At 37.0% G+C, this 16115-nt stretch overlaps 1 protein-coding gene across 2 annotated transcripts; it reads left to right on the top strand.

The window, feature by feature from the left end:
* The first annotated feature begins 1799 nt into the window (after window positions 1-1799).
* On the top strand, window positions 1800-15711 carry TIPIN (TIMELESS interacting protein). 2 transcript variants are annotated; one of them, XM_012728504.1, is made up of 9 exons: window positions 1800-1887; window positions 4765-4896; window positions 5019-5097; window positions 5290-5365; window positions 8379-8501; window positions 8733-8796; window positions 12102-12311; window positions 14914-14997; window positions 15311-15711. In XM_012728504.1, the coding sequence occupies exons 2-9, from the start codon at window positions 4773-4775 to the stop codon at window positions 15517-15519; spliced, it is 969 nt and encodes a 322-aa protein (XP_012583958.1). In that variant the 5' UTR covers window positions 1800-1887; window positions 4765-4772; the 3' UTR covers window positions 15520-15711. The 2 variants fall into 2 exon arrangements, with proteins under 2 accessions (XP_012583958.1, XP_012583959.1); XM_012728505.1 differs by lacking the exon at window positions 1800-1887 and adding an exon at window positions 3939-4248.
* The last annotated feature ends 404 nt before the right edge of the window (window positions 15712-16115 follow it).

The raw sequence follows: 16115 nt of genomic DNA on the forward strand, positions 1-16115 counted from the left end.
TTTTAAAAACATTAAACTGTTTTAAAAGAGTTTTAATGACATGGTATATAGGAATGTTCTTCTTTATGTCTCTGGTGAAATTGCTAAGGTGTTCTAGTATTCCTCATGTGATAAAAAGAGGCCATTAGTTTTTGACAATAATAAGTACCTCAGGACTGTGGTAGTTATAGTCATAGAGGTTCACAAATAATTTACCTACCAAAGTCTTTATATTTCCTAACAGGGTCAAACATTCTAAAAATTTTATGGTGATAATAGGTAATGTTTATTAAATGTCATTTAGTCCTTTTCATAATCCTACAAAGTAGGTACTTTTATTAATGAGAAAGAGAAGTACAGTCAAGGTCACCAAAGAATGAATGATGGAACTGAGATTCAAACCCTGAGAGCTGCTGCTTTGAGTATTTTTGGGGGGAGGGAGCATAATTTTAATTTCGCAAAGTGCCTTTACATTTACATTATTATATAAAACCTGAGAATATAGACTGCTATCTGGATAGTAAGAAGGATGCTTCTTCCATTTTTCAGGCCATTGAGGTTGACATATTTCCTCTTCAAATTAGTGGTTAATAATTTAACATATGTGTTTTGCATGTATAGAAGTAAAACTTATAAAATGAAGGGAAATGTTGATATTTACATACATAATTTTAGGTAACAGATCTTGCAATTTATTTTATCCTATACTTTGCTGAAGCTTGATTTATTCTTTTTTAGTTTCAATAAGGTATTTCAAGCTACAAAAAAAAAGATAATGTTGCAAACATTACTTTAGCTGGCTTGTTTTTGTTGTTGTTGAGTAGCATTGCATTATAACATGATGTAAATTTCAGGTTTGTCAAATCTTGCTATATTTGCTGCAGATAACCTTTTTTAGTTTCTTAGTTTATATATTTACATGTTCTAAAACAGTAGAGTTAATTCTTTGTTCCATTATATCCCTATCTTGAGTTCCCAACACCAGAGGTATTATTTACTTACTTCCCCGCAGTTTTGTATGTGTGTGTGTGTTTGTGTACAAGCAAATAGAAATATATTTGAGTCACTTAAAAAAAATTAAGCACGGGCCATACGTGGTGGCGTAATGGGTTAGGGTGCAGCACTAAGCTATCCGAAGCTGCAGCCGCTTCAGCAAGAGTTCGATCCCTAGCCTGGGAGGCGACCCACATAGCTTGACAGACCTCTCCTGTCTCACCGGCTGCTCCCTTCAGCAGTGTATTTCCTCTACCTGCCAATTCTGTTCCTCACTCTGTTTCTCACAGCCCCTGCACCTCTGGCCTGTACCACAGTTCTATTTATTTATAAATAGAACAGTTTAATTTATATAAATAAAATTTTTAAAAAGATTGAAAAAATTAAGCACATATTTTACATTCTTTGTATCTACGCTCCAACATTCATTTCTCACCCCATGACTCAACAATCAGACTCATCGTTAGCAACTGAAGAACCGACAGTTTCTCATCATATATTGTTTGTCTCGATCCTTTATATTCCACCCACAATTCAGTTTTCTAAAAACAGGGACCTATTTATAAAGTTTCAAGTGCCTACAGAGCAACAAATAGGAAACGTAAGCAAATAAGGAGATTTCACTCCCCTGAGGAATTCGGGAAGGGGAGATTTCATTCCCCTGAGGAATTCCGGGGAGCAGTAGCGGCCCGGAAGGGAGAGGCGGGATGGGCGGGACTCAGGGGCGAGGCCTGGTTGGGCGGGACCTGAGTGGGTGTGTCCTAGGAGGCGGGCTCGGCAGGCACCGCCCCTGCGAGCGCAGATTTGGCGCCAAACGCCGTGGCGCTCTTGCAGCGGCAACGCCAGAGTCTCGCGATCTGCGAGGTTTTTCGGTGGCGACCGGCTACACACTTTGCCCGCTGCGTTCTGCGTGAGGTGAGAACTGCCATAATGAGGCTCTTGAGGGCATAGGAAGTTGGGGGAGTCGGACGGAGGGAGGCGCGTGGGTGCCGGACCGGAGAGTCGCTGAGAGGCGGGAGGACCGGATCGAGCAGGACCTAGGCTGGGAGCGACCGGAGCCTGGAAGGCCTGGGCGGCCTCGACCGCGGGGCGCGAAAGCTGCTGGGGAAGAGGGCGGGCACGTTTATTCCCGTTTATTTTTCGGGCTTGTGTGTCGCTAAACCGAGCCTTTCAGCGGGAGGGAGCGTGTCCCAGGTATATCTTGGTACGTCACCGACTGCGAAAGCCTGCCGTGTATGAAGTGAATGAAGTGAGAGGAATGAAGTGAGAGGAACCAGAAGGGGGCGCAGGGTTGAGAAGGCTGGCGAGCGAGCTGGAAAGGCCGTTTTTTTTTAGGATTTGGCAGCCACGGGGGGACATCCAGGCAGTCTGACTGGATTTCCCCACTTGAGACTGAGGGCTTTCTGTTTTGATAACTTGCCAAACGTGGGCCATTGGATACCCAAGGGTCAAGGGATGGACTGTTTGAGCATAAACTTGTCCTTAACTCCTGGGAGTTTGAGGATTAGAGGAGGAAGTTAAGGGAATTTCATCAGTGGCTTTTTTTTTTAATTTTTTTTTTTTCTGCATACAGAACGTGGGGTACAGGCCAGAGGTGCAGGGACGGTGAGAAGATTCACCGGAGACAGAGTGAGGAGCAGAACACTGCTGAGGGGAGCAGCGGGCGATTCAGGAGTGGTCTGCTGTGCCATGTGGGTCACCTCCCTGATGGGGATTGAACTCGTGCTGCAGTGGCTACAGCTAGCTGCATTAACTAGCTTCATCAAGTTGTGCTTCAAGCCCTTGTACCACCAGAGAGGTCCCAGCATTTTTTTCTTTTAAAGATTTATTTTTATGCATGCAAGAACTGGGTGTAGGACAGAGGTGCAGGGGGATAGAGGATTCACCAGAGACAAGAGTAGGAACAGAATAGGCTGATCTATTGAAATACTTTGCTGAGTGGAGCCATGTTAAGATAGGAGAGGGCTGCTGCACCTTTGAGTCAGCTACCTGGCCAGGGATAGAACTGGTGCTGCAGTGTCTGGCGACAGCTTCATAGTGTTGAGACTTAATCCCTGTGCCACTAGGGAGGCCCTGTCAGAAATTTTTTAATGGAAGTGGTGTAAAATGAAGAAGCAGTTGCCATTAGTTTACATGGAACATTTTTGGAATGTTTCCAAACCCAAAAAGTAAAACCAAAACATTCCAAATAACACAATACTAACATATAATAAAAGCAATAATGATAAAATAAATATGTAGCCTGTATAATGTTGTCCTAGGTAGGAGCTTGTCATGCCACTTTTGCTGCTCTTGGTGCATGCTGATTGTATACTGGTTCCCTGCAAAACAGGTACCATTTTTACCTTTTTGTGAAAGTGAAAATTACCTTTGGATTTCTTTGGTGAAAAGAAGTACTTAACATTAGACTTCTGTAAAAGTAAAGTGGCTTGACACAACCTTTTGAAAAGTGGGGGACGTTTGTATTCTGAGAGCAGTAGGAAATCACTGAAATATTTAAGTCAGGTAAAAATGCAGTTAGCTTTATAGCTTTATATTTTCAAAGGTTCATTCCAGTTGAATGCATACAGTGGATTGACAGGCAAAAGTAGATAGAAGTGGAGTAATGTATGCAGTAGATTGGGATAGATGGAATGGAGTAATCCAAGTAAGAAATATTGGCAAGTGTTTGTTCAGATTCTAGGGATACTTAGCAAACAAGATGGACTAGAAGGGTGCATAGACATTATTCACTAAATTGGAAAATTGAGAAGTTCAGTGTTGTACATGATATAAATATCATTGAAAAATTTAAGAGTTCTGAAGTGGAAAGTAGGGGTCTGGGGCTCACACTTGATGCTTAGGGTGGAGTTAAAAATAAATCAATCTCAATATTATCGCTGTGTCCTCAGTTTGATCCCTGCTAGGGAGCTACCCACATACAGCACAGCAGACCTATCTTACTTGCTGTTCCATTAGCTGTGCATTTCAGTAAATCTTCCTGTTCTGTTCTCCACTCTGTCTCTGGTGAATTCTCTAACTCTCTCCCCACCTTACCTCTTGCTGACATTGCAGTTCTTCTATGTGACGACAACAACAACAAAAAAGTTTTTAAAAGCCTTTAAAAAGTGAGTCAGCTATAAATAACTGATTTCTTAAGCCATGTACAAAGAAAAGCCACATGAGTAAGGGAAGGAGGGACCAGGGGATGGACTCTTAGATACTTCATGATCAGGGTAGAAAAAGAGGAATCTGCAGGCAGCCCAGGAGGAGCATCCAGAATGTAAGGAAGGCCAGGTGAGTAGTTTGGAAGTCAATGAAAAAACTTTTCCAGAAAAAAAAATTGATAAAAGTGTCAGATATTGCTGAAAGTTCAGGTAAGATGGTACTTGAAAAAGCATTCTTTCAAATTATCAATCTGAGGATTATTTCTCTTTTCAACGGAAAATTTACCAATATGTAAACAGATTTTTAAAAGTCGCTCTAGTTCAAGTGTGGGGTGGTAAGGTGGTGAATACCCATTCCTTGCCTATTTAATCCATTAAAAGTCCAAATTGTCATTTTATGATTTGGTAAACTAAACAGTTGAGGTAAAATGATTTTCTCAAAATCATGATTATTTAATGGTAGGGTCTACAATAGAACTGATTTCTAGACCAGTTATTTTTTTCTGTAACTATTAGTCTTCTCTACTTTTCATGATGTATGAGTTTGAAATACTGTTTAATTAATTGAAACAAATTTTGCTGCGGTGGAACTTGTAATAGAAAGACTACTTGGCTGAATACACATTTACTTTTTTTTCCCCCTTAGAGGAAAAGATGGAGCAACAGCAGGAGGCCTTGATTGATCTCCCAGATTATGAACACACAGAAGATGAAACCTTTGCTCCTTTTCCGCCTCCGGCTGAGAGAGAAAATGGTGAAGAAACTGAACCAGATAAAGGTCAATAGAGTTTCAAAAAAGTGTCTGTGTCTATGTGCAATTATCCATCTATCAGATTAGAAATGCTGCATTTTACAAATGAGGCTTAAATTACTTTAGTAAATCTTGGTGTATTTTACTAGAGTCAGGAAGAGGAGCACCTGTTCCTGTACCTCCAAAGAGAACAGTTAAAAGGAATATACCCAAACTGGATGCTCAGAGGTACTTCTACCATTTCCTTATATAATTAGCATTTTCTTAACAGCCATTTCCTTTTTGTGTTAAAAGCTTTTGGTTGAGATGATTTGCAGACACACTTTTTTTTCCAATTCAACAGAAAATACACTTTCTTAGGGTTTTGGCTTGATTTGATGACTATAGAAAATTTGAAATTCAAAACATTTCTCTCTACAGATTAATTTCAGAGAGAGGACTGCCAGCATTAAGGCATGTGTTTGATAAGGCAAAATTCAAAGGTAAAGGACATGAGGTAAGAAATATCTGGTATTTATTCTAGACCTTTGATTTTAAATTATCTATAAAACTGGACTTCATTATGTTCTTGGGACCATATGCTGTCTGCATCATCATCTCTTATGGACCAGAGATATAGTAAGAAGGTCATTGTTTCAAGAATCATAAAAGAGTCTTACCCACCTCATTTTTTGGCCATTGTGTAACTTTAGGAAAACTATATCTGAATTGCTGTGCCAGAGCTTGTATTTTATAATTTTGAGGATTAAAATTTGTCTCTCAATAATTTTAAGTTTCATGAGAGTACGGACTTTACTTGTGTTAAGCATTTTACCTGTATGTAATCCTAAGATACAACACAGTTATAGTTTATGGTAAACAAACACTGTAATAATTGTCAATCACTGTACAAATGTACATTTAAAAATTCTCTTTGAATCATGTCAGATGTAGATATAATTTTTCTGCAGATATATTTTTATCGAATTTTGTAGCTCATGAGGTGTTTTCAAATATAGTTTTTAATTCTTAATCAAGTAGATGTTGGTCCCATTATCTAGTTAAGGAAACTGAATTTTAGAGTTTTACATATTTCTGACAATAGTTAAGGGCAACGGTTAGATTTCGGTTTTCATGATCCAGCTATAATAATGTTTGTATAGCAGTGGGCTCGTCTTGATGTGGTATATAGGATATTTGGAAAGAGGAAAGAGGCTAGAGGCAGGTTACTGTTCAAAGACTCTAGCACTACTTGTAGAATGAGGTGAAAATAGCCTGGTTGGGGAAATGCTAGAGAGATGAACAACATAAAACTTATAAATGATTTTCGAGGACCAGAAACATAAAAAATATCCTAAAGTTTTAAACCTAGGAGGCTGAAAAATTATGGCACATTTGCTTACCTTCAGTAGATAGGAAGAGAGACTATAAGTCTGTCCTACTTTGCTACAAATCTAAATGTAAATCAGGATGTTTTAAAACCAACCCAGCTCAGTTAATTCATTGCCTTTGTTGAAATTGTCAAATAGAAATGGTGAATTGGTGCTTTGAATTCATAAAGTCTTGATCATTTTCATGATAAGACCTTTATTAAAATAAGTAAATAACCATAAATGGGGGATGAATCTTATGCTTCTTTGCTGGGTGCGATAGCTCTGAGATAATTTATGCTATTTAGTCTTCTTACTTTACCTTTGGAAATTCTTGCTTTTTTCACAAAGCATCTCTATACTTTCTTCTTCTGCATGAGTTGGGGCTACCCACTCTATTTAGGTATTTTTCTTTTTATGTGTAAGTTGACATTTGAGGTAACTGACAGCTATCCTCAACAATTGGGAAGTGATTTTAGGTGGCTGAATTTTTTTTTTTTAAAGATTTTTCATTTATGCATACAAGAACTGGGATATAGGCCAGTGGTATGGGGGTGAGAGGATTCACCATTGGGAGAGTGGAGAGCAGAACAGGCAGATTGAGAAAGTGCACTGCTGAGGGAGCAGCGGACGAGGCAGGAGAGATCTGCTGTGCTATGTGGGTCACCTCCCTTGGCTGGGGATCAAACTCATGATGCAGTGGCTGTGGCTAGTTTTATAGTGCTGCACTTTAACACACTATGCCACCAGGGAGGGCCCAGTGACCTGATTTTTTTTTTTTAAATAATAGTTTATTTTTTTCATTTTGTGCCTTTTCCCATCTCTGTGGTAATCCCGTGGGCTTCCCATCACCAGATCACCTGTGTGCCATCACCATAGTCCAGTGCACTTCTCTCACCCCCATTTTTGATCCCATTCCCCATTTCACCCTAATAAAATGTCTCTGCTGTATAATTGTTCATTATTGTTATTATTTTCTCCCCTGGCGGTGACCTGATTTTTAAAAGAACTTTTACCTTTATTATAAGAATGAGAATGGTAACAATATATATTAAGTTCTCGGTATTTCATGGTTAGTTATTGGTAGAGTTGTATTGTCTTAACCATTGGTTTCTGCAAGATCAGGTAACAATAGCTAACATTTGTTTCAGTGCTTGCTTTATGAAGGGCACTTTACTTGTCTTACATAATCCTTGCAAAAACCTTCGAAGTTTGTCTATTCTCATTTATACATGAAGTAAAAGGTTCAAAAAGTAAAGTGATTTGTTTAAAGTCACACAGCTGTTAAATGGTACAATTGAGAATTTGAATTTGTGCCATCTGAGCTGGAGTCTGTGCTTTTAATCACTCTTATTTGAAAATACTGTTAAGAGAGGAATAAAATATTTTACAGTAAAACCAGGAATTTGGAACTTTGGTCATTCACTAGTCAAGATTATTAACTCTGTTTTTCATTATGATTTAAAAAATCATAATGTTAAATTGAGATTTCAAGTAGAGACAGGTATTGTGGACTGAATAATGCCTAAGTGTTCTTGTTGGTCTTTGGCATTTTGCTCTTAGGATTTCTGATTTTATTTTCGTAATGCTGAATTTGTCATTGCTTTTCTATATATGGTTTGGGGACCTGTTACTGTGGTTCCTTATTTCTAAAAGATATCTTAACATATTCATTAAAATTTATTTTTAACAGCCATAAATCAGACGTTCTGTGAGGGAGGGTGAGGAAAAGGGATCTAAACAGGAGAGAAATGAACAAGGGAGTATGGTGATGGTTTACAGGTGAATGGTGGTGGGAATTTTATGGGGACTACACAATAATGTAAAATATAAAATTATTTTGTAATAATGTAAAATTTAAAATTATTTTCAGGTTATTCTTATAGTTCTGTAAAAGATACAGGTCTGTTTATATTACTTAGAGTTTATAAAGATTTTTTTTCTGACTTAACAAATCTATATCCAGTGGCTTTTTTAGATCGCCATTCTTTAAGCCCATAGTAAACATTTTTCTTAAAAGTTCTTTCTAAAAGTTTCTTAACCTTATAACTATGAAATGACACCAATGACTTTGGCATTACTATTCAATTCTAAAATTTGCTGACAAGGTCAGTTGTGAGAATGAGTCTTCTGTTTAGCATTTTTATTTTTATATACCAGGCTGAAGACTTGAAGACGCTAATCAGACACATGGAGCACTGGGCACATAGGCTATTCCCTAAACTGCAATTTGAAGATTTTATTGACAGAGTTGAATACCTAGGAAATAAAAAGGAAATTCAGGTAGGTGGTGAGATTATTGTAGCTAGTTCACAATGTTAAATAGTACAAGGATAGTAATAGCTTAGTTTTGGTAAGCTGTTTGGGGTCTTCATTTTGAAACATCTTGGTAGAGAGAAGGAAAATTAAGAGTAGTTGTTTGAAGAACAACTTTTTTAAAACCAAGAATTGAATAAAATGCCATTTCTCCCAAATGTTATTGATAAAAGTGTAAAAATATCTCTTTATTTTCAGACCTGTTTAAAACGAATTCGACTTGATCTTCCTATTTTACATGAAGATTTTGTTAGCAATAATGGTAAGAATGTAGGTTTACTTGTAATAATTTTGCTATTAGAAATGGATTGAGTTGGGGTAGACAGTATTGCAGATTGGGTTCTTGGTCTGTCTATAGTACGTAACAGTTTTGTTGAAGTAAATAGGAATGCGTTGAAATGTTATGACCAGTCTAGAATATTGCATATGATAATTATTTCTTGAAGACACTGTTGCACTGCCATTAAGAGGTGTTGTAAAAATATTTAACCACAGAACATGAGCTTTTGAGACCTCTGATGGTGATCCATTGATCTTTTGTAGTGCTTATTAATAAAAAATGCATGACAAGGTATAGTGTGTACCACAAAATATGTGATTATATATGTGTGTACCACAAAATATGTGATTTATATATGTGTTACCACAAAATATGTGATTTTGGAAAACTAGGCAGAATAATTTTGATGGTGCAGATTATATTTCACTCAAGAGTGCAGATACTGGATACAGGACTTTAAAGACCTATGTGACTTGTCTTGGTATTGATTGCATTTGTTAGTTGTACAATGCAACCATAGACAGTCACACACATCAAAACATGGTTCCTGCCGACAGGGTCTGTATAGTTATCAGATTTTCTGTGCGATGGCTCCATACATGTTTGTTTGTGTTTTTAGAGCTTTCAGCAGATGTTGAAAATAGACTCTATATAGAATCCCCAAAAGTTACATATAATTACTTCTAAAAGTGTGAAGATTATAATTTAAATAATACAAAGTTTAATTTTTTGGTAATACGGTAGTTACCAAAGGCATGGGGTTTGGTATATGGAAAAGAAAATTATGATACTAAATCCCACAGCATGTACCCCTGAGTTGGTTAGTTAATTCAGTGCACTTTTTGAGCTGTTTTCTATGCTGAAGGGTCACTTTTAAAGATGGAATAAGATCAGACCCCTTGCTTCAAGAGCATACAACATTGCCAGTGGTCCAGCAGGTGCTGTAATTAGAGATTTGAGGGAACAGAGTACAAAGGAATACATAATTATCTTTACTAGGGAAGGGGAAAGCTTGGTAGAGGAGGTTCTAGGAACGCTTTAATGGTAAGCAGTAGAGGTCAGGCAGTGAGTTTTTGGATAGGGAAGCCACTGTGTGGAGGCATAAAGGAATAGGAACCATTCTAAGCTTGCTAAAATTAGGATATATAGAGGAAGCCTATATCAGAGAACTTTGATTGTTGTTGAATCTGTTTTCCCAGTGTTCAAAAGAATAGCTTCCAAACTTTTTTGGATCAGCACCACAACAGTAAAAATGTCTTAAGCATTTTATTTATTTATTTTTCAAATACGTGTATTATTGAACTGGACCTATAGGGTCTGCCCCTGAGTGGTACCACCTCCCTTGCCTCTGTCTTTTACTATTCCTCAGTCTTGCACATTAGCTACCTTACCACTTACCTGCTCCTTAAACATTCCAGGCACATTTCAATCTTAAGGTTATTGTATTCTGCCTAGAACACTGTCCTGAATTCTCTCTTGCCCCAAATCTGCATGTTTAACTCTGATTCCTTCAAACTGTGTTGGAATGTCAACTTAGTGAAGTGAGATTCCTCAGCCACATTGTTAAAATTTCATCTCCCATTCCTGCTTGCCCCACTTTTTTTTTTTCCCACAGTACTTACTTCCCCTTAATTACTATATAAGTTTGCTTATCTGTTTGCATGTGTCACAGCACTGGCTTCCTGTAACACAATAAATATTTCTAGTTTTAGTTTCTTTGCTACAATAATCTGCTTATGAATTTTGCAGTGAGTGAATTTCATGTGTGGTTCTGATTTTATATTTAATCCCACTTTTATCCTATTTAAAACTCCATTGGTGGTTATATATATATCCACCTTGTTTTTCCATAAAACACTGTCTGTATTAAATAAGTTGTTTATTATTGAAGATATCTTTCAAAGATATGAAGCATTATTAGAAACTACATTTTGCATCAGTTTTTCTGACAGGAATGTATTTAGTTTCTTGTTACATTTTTTTTTCATGTCAGGAAGGCAAAGTATTTTTTTTTGTCTTTCACTAGTAAGGAAGAAACTTTAAATGGGGGTTGGATTGTAAAAGACTTGATGAAATATAACATGATTTTTCAGACTCACTGAAGTAAGTGTAAAGGTTTGTCTTCATGTCTTATATGTTTACACAGTCATGATATTTACTATTACTAGCTAATACCTCAAGGCACAGTAGATAAATTCCAAGAGGATAATAAGTACAAAGTAATATTTCAAGTGGTGTATTTGACAGTTTGAATGCTTATATAGAAAAGGAAGGGGAGTATCAGCTTTTCTATTTTCTCAGTTCTTTTAAAAAATCTTGTTACCACTTATACATTTTATTGGGGTTGTTTGGTTAAACCTAGATAGTCTCTCATTTTGTTTAATTGAGCTATCAGAAACATCATATCATTATATGCTGAAGTTGAAAAATGACCCACTTGGCAGCATGGAGCTGCTTTACAAACCAGAACTCTTGTCAAATGGATAAGTGATAATTTCTCATTGCTAGTCTTTATTTTAAATGTGTGTTATTAAAACTTAATCTTTCTTATTTCTTAATGAAATATAAATGAAAAATCGAATGTTTATTTTCCATACCACTGTGAATCATTTTAGGGATATCCTACTTTTAGATGACATGATAATATATATAGGGCTTTTAAGAATTTATTAAGGCTAATAATATAGAGAGAAATGAGTTGTTGGTTTTTTCCCTAATTAACTTGGAAATATGTCCAGAGATCTGAATTTCTTTTCCTTATTTGCATGGTTTTACCCTACTAAAAAAATAGCCCATTTAAAATTATTACTGTATATCACATCGACACTGACAGGTTCATATAATGTGTTTGTTTAATGTAAAACAAGAATATGCTTTGGAGTCTTTAAGTTCTTTTATTAACCCAAGCATAAAGTATTTCTAATAATTAAGTTTTATTTTCCATTCATATCTTTTCTTTTAATAGCACAGATCTGATTCGATAGGATTACTAAAGGAAAGGGGGAAGGATGTAGGGGACAACTATTACAATTGGAAGAATGCTCTGACACTTGGATGTGGGCAGCTCTCTATGCTTATTTTTAAGCTGCTATCTCTATTTGACTTAATGCCTCTTTATGGTGATGCATTTCACTTTTTTGAATTAAGCATATATATTTTCATACCTTACAAATTATATTTTAAGACCTGGCACCTTGCAGTTACACTGCTTTTCAATTAATAGCTATGTAATCTCTTTTTTAATAGTTTAATCCTACATATATACTAATTTTTCTTTTCTACTGCAGATGAAATAGAGGAAAATACTGGCCATGATGTAACAACTACTACTGAATTAGAACCCTTTTTGACAAACTCATTTCAAAGTGAGCAGTTTGCTTCCGAGTCAAGTAGAAGTCTAACAGAAGAGCAGCAACAAAGAATTGAGAGAAATAAACAACTGGCCTTGGAAAGAAGGCAGGCGAAGCTACTGAGTAATAGCCAGTCCCTAGGAAATGGTAATTTATTCTGGGTTTTATGTGCTACCATTAATATATCAAGGGCATGTTAGAAATTTTAACTTCTCTTCTATCCCCCAAAATAAAATAACCTCTAGGAATGGAAAAATGTGATATATTAAGTTTATGTATATTGAGAGAGAGAGAGAGAGAGAGAGAGAGATTGTGTGTGTGTGTTAGCTATTTGGAATTCTCAAAGAATAAATGAATCCAAGATGGTTTTCTCAATAGCTGAGTACCTCTTTAAAGATTATTTTAATTTAAAATGAATTCCAAATCTGGTTGTGCCAGGGGTTAAGTCTCAGCACTATGAAGCTATCACCAGCCACTGCAACATGAGCTTGATCTGCCAGGGAGCCAAACTGCATGGAGTATAGACCTCTTCTGTTATGCTCACTGCTCCCCTCAGCAGTGTATTTCAATACATTTGCCTGTTCTGCTCCCTACTTTGCCTCTTGTGAATACTCTCAGTACTTCTGGCTTACACCCCAGTTTTTTTTTTTTTTTTTTTTTTTTTTTTTTAAGATTGATTGACTTATGCATACAGAACTGAGTACAGGCCAGACGTGCAGGGGCAGTGAGAGGATTCACCAGAGACAAGAGTGGGGAGCAGAATAGGCAGGTCGACAAAGTATACTGCTGAGGGGAAAAGTGGTCGAGATAAGAGAGGCCTGCGCCATGTGGATCACCTCCAGGGGTGGGGATTAAACTTGTACTGAGGTAGCTGTGGCTACCTTGCAGGGCTGCGTCCTAACCGGTTGCCCCACCAAGGAGGGCCCTACACCCCAGTTTTTGTATACATAAGTAAATAAATCTTAAAAAAAAAAAACCCTTAAATTTGCTGTTTTAAAATAATGGGTTAAGAAACTAGACAATCAAGTTTATTAAAACCCTTGTTAAAAATAATTGCAAATTAGTTTTGAATGCGCAGAATTGTGTATGTCTCTGAATTTCCAATCCAGGTTTTCCTTTTGACATGGGAAAATAAGAATTGCAGTAATAGAGAACATGCTATAAAATAAGTTTCATTTATGATAGTAAAATTCTCAAGTGAAAGTCATTGTGACTACATTGTCATTTTTTCAATTAAAATGAAGTTTTGACTTTATGAATGGGAGTTTTATTAGAGCAGTGTGGAAAATTACAAGAACATCCAGCTATTGTTGATGACAATATCTTCCTCTTACTTTCAAAGTATACCTGTCAATAATTATTTTAGGTTTTGATACACACACACACACACACACATACACATAAGGTTTTTTTTTTTTTTTTTATTTATGCATATAAGAGTTGGGGTGTAGGCCAGAGGTACAAGGTGAGAGGATCCATTGGAGACAGGAGGATCTACCAAAAAACACTGCCATGGGGAGCAGTGGGCAAGACAGGTCTGCTGCACCATGTGGGTAAGCTCCCTGTCCAGGGATTGAACTCATGCTGCAGTGGCTGCCTCTAGCTGACTTAAATCCTTGCACCACCAGGGAGACCCCTATATTTGTAATGTACAACTTTAAAATTTGCCCAATAGAAATAAATGTCTTAAACTTTACTATAGGTTACTTCTGAAATATTATTAAAAGTAATTGATTTTTCTTTTCTTATTTTTTAAAAAAGATGTATTTATTTATGAATACAGAACTGGGGTACAGGCCAGAGGTGTAGGGGCAGTGAGAGGATTCACCAGAGACAGAGTGGGGAGCAGAACAGGCCGACTGATGAAGTACCCTGTTGAGGGGAGCAGCAGGCTGGTCAGGCTAGGTCTGCTGTGCCATATGGATTACCTCCAGGGCAGGTGGATAGAATTCATGCTGAAAAAACTTTAGCTTCCTAGTGCTGTGCTTTAACCCTTTGCACCACCAGGGAGAACCCCCAGATTTTGTTTATTTTTGTGTAGAAGAAATGGGATAATAGGCCAGAGGTGCAGGGGTGAGAGTGTTCACCAGGGTCAATGGGGAGTAGAGCAGGTGGATTTACTGAAATTCACTTCTAAGGAGAGCAGTGGGGCAAAACAGAAGACATCAGCTGTTCCATATATGGGTTAGCTCCCTGGCTGGGGATCGGACTCACAGTGCTGAGACTTAACCCCTAAGTCACCAAGGAGGCCCCAAGAGTGGTCAATTTTAATATGTGTCATTCAAGTTAAGGCAGGTATCGGTACTTCCTTTCAACTACCACAACATAATACGCCATTACATGAATATACCCACTTGATCTGTTCTTCAGTTTGTCTATATCTGAGTTTGTATTTTTGGCTAATCTAAATACTGCCGTAAACATTTATGTACAAACTTCTATGCAGACATTTGTTTTCATTTCTCTTAGATATCTACTAGTAGAATGTTGGTAACAGCATTTGATTATCTAAAAGCTCCTATCTAGTAGAACAGTTAATTTGACTAAGATTCAAGTTTGAATTCAGTACTTTTTAAGATCTTGTGTTTTTTAGTAGACTTTATATATGTTTGAAAGAACTTTATTCAGAAGAAAAGTGATCATAATAGATTTAATTTCTACTGATCTAAACTTGTGAAGAGACTTGTGTTTATCGGACTAGCATGGAATAGGTGCTTTTCGTGAATAGTAACAATGATTTCTCTTTCAGACTTGTTCACCAACACACCTACTGCACAGAAAGTTGATGAGGTTAATACAGATGAGGATCAACAGGAGGAAGAGGTTAATACAGGTGAGGACCAACAGGAGTCCAATGGATTTAACTTAATATTTTAGTACTTTTTTTCCTTAATAGTTTTACATCATTTTGTGCCTTTTTTCCATTTCAGTTATAATCCCCGTACTTTAGTAGTTTTAAAGACTCTTTTGTGTTTTTTTAGTAGACTTTAGATATGTTTAAATGACTTTATTTGGAAGAACAGTGATGATAATTAAAATAATAATAGATGTAATTTCTACCGATTGAAGCTTGTAGAGACTTGTGTTTATCAGGCTAGACTGGAATAGGTGCTTTTCATGAGAAGTAACAATGATTTCTCTTTCAGACTTACTCATGAACACCCCTACTGCACAGGAAGTTGAAGAGGTTAACATAGGTGAGGAGCAACAGGAAGAAGAGGTTAGTACAGGTGAGGACCAACAGGAGAAGTCAAATGGATTTAACAAAGACATTCTAGACAATCCACATAATGATGCTATTGCCATTACTGCAAATGAAGAGGAATTAAAATTAGAAGAAACACAACCAGACTAGTCCTTTTAAAGCGTACACTATTAACTTTATCCAGAAATGTCACCGAGGTTATAAGCCTGCACTATAAGAGAAAGTCTATTAACTTACTTGTCTCCAAGTTTGAGATTACCATGTATTTTGTGTGCTTTGAGTGAAAATCTTTATGTAATAAAATTTTTGCAAATTTCTTGTTTAAAATTTGGTATTAGCACTTTTTAAGCCTGTTTTCTTTAGTATTTGTAGGTATGATGCCATAGACGTGACTAGTAGTTGTTAAGCAGCTCCTACTAGTGTGCCACTAAATGCTTTGTTTTCACTAAATTGGATGGTATTTTAAGATGTAAATATATCCTTTTTATTTTTATTTTCTTTAAGATTTATTTATGCATACAGAACTGGGGTACAGGCCGGAAGTGCAGGAGTGATGAGAGGATTCACAAGAGACAGAATGGGAAGCAGAACAGGCAATCTACAAAGTACACTAAGGGGAGCAGCGGGCGGGTCAGGAGAGGTCACCATGTGGATCACCTCCAGGGCAGGGGATCGAACTCATGCTGAAGTGGCTTTAGCTTCTTAGTGCTGTGCTTTAACCTGCTGCACCACCAGGGAGGGCCAGT

This window comes from Condylura cristata, unplaced genomic scaffold (genome assembly GCF_000260355.1).
Source record: "Condylura cristata isolate star-nosed mole 26May11 unplaced genomic scaffold, ConCri1.0 scaffold00023, whole genome shotgun sequence".
NCBI lineage: Eukaryota > Metazoa > Chordata > Mammalia > Eulipotyphla > Talpidae > Condylura > Condylura cristata.

What these genes read in the sequence shown, in the direction of transcription:
- TIPIN (XM_012728504.1), top strand. Translation starts at nt 4,773, where the DNA reads ATGGAGCAACAGCAGGAGGCCTTGATTGATCTCCCAGATTATGAACAC. An exon ending in AGAAACTGAACCAGATAAAG is followed by an intron (nt 4,897 to 5,018) that starts GTCAATAGAGTT and finishes GTATTTTACTAG; the next exon opens with AGTCAGGAAGAGGAGCACCT. An exon ending in GGAGGAAGAGGTTAATACAG is followed by an intron (nt 14,998 to 15,310) that starts GTGAGGACCAAC and finishes TTTCTCTTTCAG; the next exon opens with ACTTACTCATGAACACCCCT.